Source organism: Mus pahari, chromosome 12 (assembly GCF_900095145.1).
Source record: "Mus pahari chromosome 12, PAHARI_EIJ_v1.1, whole genome shotgun sequence".
In the NCBI taxonomy this organism is placed as follows: Eukaryota; Metazoa; Chordata; class Mammalia; order Rodentia; family Muridae; genus Mus; species Mus pahari.
Window position 1 is genome coordinate 51922366 of NC_034601.1, and position 7192 is coordinate 51929557.

The following is a 7192-nucleotide window of genomic DNA, read 5'->3' on the forward strand; positions in this document are numbered from 1 at the left end:
CAGATAAAGAGCTGAGCCTGATTCAAATGGGTTTTTTTTTTCTGGTTTTTTACTTCTCCTTTTAGTTTTTTTGTTTTTTTTTTTTTTTTTTTTTTTTTTTTTTTTTTTTTTTTTTTTTTTTGTATTATAGATTATCTTAAGTTCTGAGTCACTTACATGTCTGGTTAATCTTTGGAAGACAATCAAGTAAAATGTGAAAGTAACCATTGTTGACCAAACCCCTTGGTTATTTTGTTTTGCTTTAATTCTTTGCTTGAGATATTCAATACTTAAGTCACCGTGGCTTATTGAGTTTCTCTTTTTCCTGATAATACAGTTGTTTAGAGACAGCAGTGTGGCAAGTATAGCCTTTGGAGGTTTCAGAAAAATTACACTCTCTTGGCTGTCACTTGATCCTTGGAACCAGTACAGATATTGTGAATTCTGGTTTCATTGTATTAAATGCTGTTTATAGATAGCAGTAGTTCCTGTTGAGAGTAACAAGACTAGTCCCGTTATTTAATTCATGTTTCACTATTTGCACTTTCCATTGAACAGTGGGTTGATTTGCTGTTCACACACAGAATTTATCCAGCAGTTACAGTTATCACGTGTCCTGTGTGTGCTCCTCCTCCACCCGCCCCCGGGATGAAGCATTAAAAGTGGTTGTAGCCATTTCCGTGCCTCGGCTCCACGTTGTCACCCAGTGAGCAGTAAAGGGAGTAGGGAAGCAAGATAGACAAGACCACTAGAAAGAACCCAGAGATGGCGGGGGACAGCGGGGGGGGGGACCATTGGGAGGTTCCAAATCCTCCACAGAGCAGAACTAACAGGGTTCTGCTGTATGGAAAGGAGTTGTTAATTCTACCTTTTGGGTTGAACTTGAAAGTCCTCGAACTGCAAAACTGTAGGGAGTTGGACGGTTGTGGGTATCTAGGTAAACTGGGGCGCCAATCTCGATTAGACCAATTTGTGTGTAGTTTCTCTCGTTTCCCGTGTCTGGCACTGGGAATGGTGAAAATACAACGTGTTCAAGTACAGAAGAAGTGAAGTGGCTGAGTGTCCGTGATATTCTCCCAGAATGTATTTTTCTTACCTCGGCATGTACTGTAGTCACTTGATATTTGTATATGTTGCTAGAATTTAGGCTGTTGAAAATAGTGAGATTCTAATGTGTTTTTAATAAATTATACGTGTGTGTCTTGCTCAGATTATTTGGATTAAATAAAACAACCTTGATATCATAGTCCAGAAAATGCCAAATTTCTCAATGTTAACAACAGTCACATTTTATGACCAATATTATAGTGGGTATAGCATCATTGGTCCCCTTGCCACCATCCCTGCTGCCAGCTCCACGACCTCAAGCCTGCCTTATTGTGGAAGTGAATCTGGGCAGCCCAGCTCTGTGTGGCTATGGAGTAAAAGGGATACACCCCATCAGCATGTAGAGCCAGCTAGTGCCAGCATCCCCCTCAGGTTCTGGACACTGCCAGCATGGGCTACTCTCACTAGTAGATCCCTCCTATTTACACTTTATCCATATTTCATTTATTCTTTTTCTGACATTTCGCTCTTTTTATTTTATACACACACACACACTCTCTAGGAAGGAGGTAAATTGATTGCCAGTAACACCAGCATTCCCAATAATAACACTTCCTGTTCGATCTTCTCCCAGTCTACCCCCTTTGGTTGTGTCTTCTAACAGTTGAAAGGTGGGGCTTGCCTTGCTGGCTACCATTTGTTTGTGTTTCTTCAGATTTTTCTCTCATGTACCTGAAATGACCACTGAATGTTTCACTGAAGGTGAAATTTAGTCATGTGAAATAGGACATTTTTTTCCCTATACAAATAAACAAAAAAGAAAAAAGCTCAAATCTTAAGGTTTTACTTGCATTGTTTTACTCTTCAGATTTTCTTCATATAAACATTTGAACAGTTACACTGACAGTGTCACACCCTTCTTCCCACAGGTAGGCTCACCTCTGAGCTCAAGTCCAGTCTGGACTACATTGCAGTTCTAGGCCATCCAGCACTACATAGACCCTGTCAAAAAAAAAAAAAAAAAAAAAAAAAAAAACCCAAAACAAAAACAAAAACTTTTTAATTTTAAAAAATGATGCTGGAGGGTGCAGCAGTGGCACACAGCTGTAATCCCAGAACTTGGGAAGCTGAGGCAAGAGAACCAAGTTTGAGCCTACCCTAGGCTCCATAGTAAGAAGCTGCTCCCCCACCCCATCCAAATCAAAGTCTCAGGATGCTGGTCAGAAGAGCACGGAGAAGGCTATCTTCTCTCCCTGCCATCTGATTATTACATTATTGCTGGTTTAATTCATTGCTCTCCCTACCATCAGATTATTACATTACTGCTGGTTTAATTCACTGTAGAGAGAACTTAAACCACAGTGGACACCACGGTCTTCCAGGACTTCCAGACAATTCTCGTGTTCTGCACTTGGCTCCCTGTCACATGCCCAGGAGTAACCAATCTTAATAAGCATCTCAAAGTGATACGTGACTATCAGAACAAGCAAAGTCAACTAAATCGCCTAGAACTCTTTAAGATGAGTTCATTTGAACTATGAAAAGGTATTTTAAAACACCTCAGAACACTAAAAAGATCATGTTTAAAAACAACATAATCAAAACTTTACATCTTTCCCTGATATCTTAACTAAAAATCTTCTTGTTTTTCATAAATATATATTCACAAAAATTTAGCTGGTGGTTACAAGTCACCAGGCAGCAACAGACTTAATACACATAATTTGATAAGTTCATCCAATATATTTAAAAATAAACTAAAATTTGCAGTACAAAAATAAAACTAATACTGTTTAGCATCATCTTTCGGATCCGTGGGGTCAATTTTGAGTCAAGTTGATGACCATTTTTTTCTTTATAATGTCATTTAAAAAGAGCTGTTCTGCGGTCACGTTGTGATACACACTCTGAAAAAGAAAATGAGATAGGCTGGTCATCAATCCTACTCTCCGGACATCATCAAAGTGAGGTACTCCAATACTCTGCATGGCAAAAGGTCCCATAATAAGCTCAGAGGTTAGTATCACGTTGCATGGACCTTTGTTCCCTGCTTGCCCAGTTTTTGCTTGAGAGTGACCCCAAATCTCACTTTCCACCTGAATTGTACAGAGACCAAAACCTAAAGTCAGAACGTGTGATGAAAGGGTAGCATCTGGGACCCATTTTTCAAAGTTGGCCTGGAGCTAAGATATCATAAAACCTAATGATTGCAGCGTTGGTAGGTTTATAACAGGATTTCTTTTAGCCCAGGTCTACTCACACTTCTAGGTAGCGGAGGATGACCTGAAACTCCTGATCCTCCTGCCTCCACCTTTAAAACAACAATTCTGAGCCTGACATGGTTTTTCAGTGGTTAACGTTCTGATTGTGTGACAAGGTGACTCAGGAGGATCATAAAAAGAGGCCAGCCTGGATTACAAGGGAAGATCCTACAAGATATATTTCAAAAGATCTAAGATATCAGCTCAGTGGTAGACTATTTGCTTAGCCTTCGTGTGTACCTGAGTTCAGTTCTTAATCCTGTAAACACTAGTAATTCTGCTAGGTGTGTAGCTTAGTGGCTGACTACTTGCCTCGTATGGTATACTAGTCCAATCACCAGCCCCACAATTTAAAAAAAAAAAAAAAGTCTGTCCTATTGAAATCCCCAGGAAGTTGCTTCCAGTATTCTGCTCTTGTTTCAATGTTCTGTAAGTGCTATAGGAAACAAGGGCTGAGGGGAAAGGCTCAAAATTGATTTTAAGCTTAAAAATTTGGTCTCATGTTAGAGGAACAAGAGACAGCAGTAAAGTTCAACATGGATGTTACTTCCCCAGCTCTGAGATATTCTGGCATTATCTAACAGGACAGATTTCATGAGCCATTGCCTGATACTGTTATAGCCAATTACTCCCTATTTCATGTTTTTTAAACGTAATGTTTATGATGTATAAATAATCTAAGAATTCCAAAAATAGGAAATTCCTTCTCATTCAAAACTTGACCCTCAGGATCGAGACCAATATCTGTCTGATCAAGAGAATCATGACCTGATAAAGAGGTCTGCCATGTTGTCTATGTGAAGTCTTCTATAGGGGTTTCATGTTTCTAGACCACCTTGTCTCCTTAACTGAAGTGGGAGCATAATTACTATGACCATAGTGATGATTTAGTGGGTTCATGTGTCTCTGACACACCAGTTGAAAAGAAATCTAAAATAAGACTCAGTCCCTCTTGGGATTTGATGACACAGCAGACACCACGAGGCTAGCCAAAGAATCTGAGACCCACAATTTGGCGACTGCGACCACAGGAAAATAACTACTAGGCCAGAATCCTGTTTTCAGCCTTTGGGAACTCAAGAGTGTGAAAAAGGAAACACAGGCAGTGGGAGATGGAACTCCGGGGAAGTACTTGTTCCACTTCTAGTGTGTGTGTAAAATGCTAAGTGTGGGGATTTTGACCACACTTGTGATCCCAGCACTGGTTAGATGGCAACAGACTGATCTCCGATTCGCTGGCCAGACCGCCTACGCTGCTTAATAAATTCTGTACCGTTGTGAGACTAAAAGAAACTGAGCAAATTAACACTTAGCGCTGACCTCCAAAGACACCCACACATGTATGCGCCTATAAACATGAACACAATACATTTCTTAAATAAGGGCTTTTGTTTGTTTGTTTTTGTTTATTTTAAAGCAGTAAAAAGGGAAAATTACCTTCTTCATCACAGACATGGTGGCATTCCCGTAGTAGTGTAAGGGACTGTTGGGTCTGTAAAAGTCGTACTTAAAACCAGCGAGGTGCACTTCACTGCATATGTGAAATGCCATTGTGATGGCAATAATTCCTGTTGTAGGGTGTTTGGGTTTCTAAGAAGAAATCAAAAACTTCAAAAAACAGAAAAAATGGTACATTCTTTCCAAACAGAGTTGGCTGCCCTGGTCTGATGAAAATGGATTTCTAAACATTAACGGAGACATTTTCAGCCATCATCATGTGGTAAGACTCAAGCCCCAAACAGAACACATTCCTCTGACGAGGACATACACTATGGTTAATAACTTGGAAAGTCTTTAGGTCAGGAGAGTCTATTCACTAATTTGTGCCCTTGTGATCAACACTTCATTTTCCTCCCTTCTCCAGCCTTTGAGATTGTAGCATTCTAACACATTCCCACAACGGTGTGTCACCCCCAGCATATGACAGGAACTTCTAGAACTGAGCTAAAAGAGTCTCTTATCGCGTTGGGAGGCAAAGCCAGGCAGATCTCTGAGTTCGGGGCTAGCCTGGTCTACAAAGTAAGTTCTAGGACAGCCAGGTTTCACAGAGAAACCCTGTCGGGAAAAAATGGGGAGGGGGGGGATTGCTTCCTGATATGTGTGTGTGCCTCGGGTATTTCATGTGGGATGGACACAGTGCTTAAGATGATTCTTTTCACTCTTAGAAGCTACATCCTTGTCCTGAAGCTCTTCTGTGCACAGAGCTGCTGCACAGCCCGCTAGTCACGCGGGCCTTGATATACAACACTGAGGATAAGTTTGTAAGAAATGAACTATTGGCCATTCAGAAAAAAAGAGTACAGAAGAACCCCAAAACATACCCTCATCCCTTAAAGACATTTTTGGCAACCTGTAAGGCATGAGAGCATATCCATTTGTTGTCCAATTTCATGAACACATTTATAGTCCTAAGAAAATACCATCTGAGCCATGGTTCTTAGCAATCGCTGAGAGCTCTCATCTCCCTCTATGCCCTTGGCTGTATGCTTAGTTTGAAACAATGGGATGATATATACATACCTGATCTTTGGGAAATACTCTAGGAAGATGGAGCATTTGAAAAGCTGCTTCTCTGATGATATATGGATCTAATATTCTGATTTGGTATTGTTTATAGATCAGTTTTAAGGCTGGTGTCTTCCAAAACCCTTCAGTATTCTGAAATAAAGGACATAGAAAATGGAATGTTGGGGATATATTTTACTTTAGAGGGGGAAAAAAATATACTGAACATAATCTGAACCTAAATAGTTTTGCCAACTTACTATTTTTTTACCTAGCAGTATTTCCACCAGCCACCTTAAATCCTGTGGCTTAAACACAATGAGAACTGCTGTGGTATTGGGATCATAGTGACTGGAGTCTGAAAAGACAGACTCTGGATAAAAAAGCCTGAAGGTGGTCCTCTTCCCAACTTCCTCTTCATGGCCTAAGACAGGACCCTTGTTCATTCTGTGGGTAGCAAGACGACAACATACAGGATGAGTGGAGTGCAAGCCATTTCATCGAGGTCTGAGGCTTCAGAATTGGGCAGGTGTCAGACATTCCTGCACTCTGGAAACCTAAGATTAATATTTTACAATAATGACATTCCTTCTCACGAGACAGTCATCTGTATTCAAATACTAATTATAGCATCAGTCCATTCAGTCTGACCTGCACACAACTGAAAGAAATGAGAATACAGAACCACAAGAATTACTGCAGTTAGAAAGAAGACCATGGAGAATAACTACGCAAAGCCACTTTGCATTGACAACTAAAGGCCCAGAGTTCTTGAGAAAGTTATATGCCTACAGGCTACACAGCCCTAAAATACGTGGATGTGTATACTACATGACTGATAAGCATAAAGAATCACATTTGAATTAAGTGTGAAGAACCACTGAAATTTCATTCTGGGCTGGAAAGATGGCTCAGTGGTTAAAAGCTTTTGGTGTTCTTCCAGAGACCTGAAGGTCAGTTCCCAGCATCCACACGCTGGCTCACAACTATCCCCAACTCCAGTTCCAAGAGATCCAGTGCCACCTCCTAGTCTCCACAGGCACCAGGCACACACAAACTGTGTACTTACATACAGGCATGAAAACACTCATAAAAGTAAATCCTTATTGTTTTTTAAATATTCTGAAATTAGCCCCATAAAAATTCTATATCACACTCAGCACAATTAGAGGAATGCCTTTTGCAACTGAACTAAAAACACTACAAAAGATTACTTCTGCTGGATTAGTTATGTTCAAGGCCAAAGTCAGACACTCACTAAGGGCACACTATAAAGACATTCTAGACATTTTCACAAAGATGTCACACAGTTGAGCAGCTGGACCCGATCGTCCTGCGCCTCTCCTGCCCAGGAGGGGTGTTCGCCTGGCGGCTGTCCGCAGGCTGATCCAGCACCCAAC

At 40.7% G+C, this 7192-nt stretch overlaps 1 protein-coding gene across 2 annotated transcripts in view; it reads right to left on the reverse strand.

Moving 5' to 3' along the window:
* Positions 1-2749: 2749 nt before the first annotated feature.
* St3gal6 (ST3 beta-galactoside alpha-2,3-sialyltransferase 6) overlaps positions 2750-7192 on the reverse strand; it is a 64784-nt gene continuing 60341 nt past the window's right edge. For both annotated transcript variants that reach the window (XM_029544748.1, XM_021209555.1), the window contains exons 8-11: positions 6053-6239; positions 5808-5945; positions 4725-4877; positions 2750-2933 (exon numbers count right to left, since the gene is read on the reverse strand). In XM_029544748.1, coding sequence (XP_029400608.1) covers positions 2847-2933; positions 4725-4877; positions 5808-5945; positions 6053-6239 — 565 coding nt within the window. In that variant the 3' untranslated portion in view covers positions 2750-2846. The remainder of the gene's footprint in view (positions 2934-4724; positions 4878-5807; positions 5946-6052; positions 6240-7192) is intronic.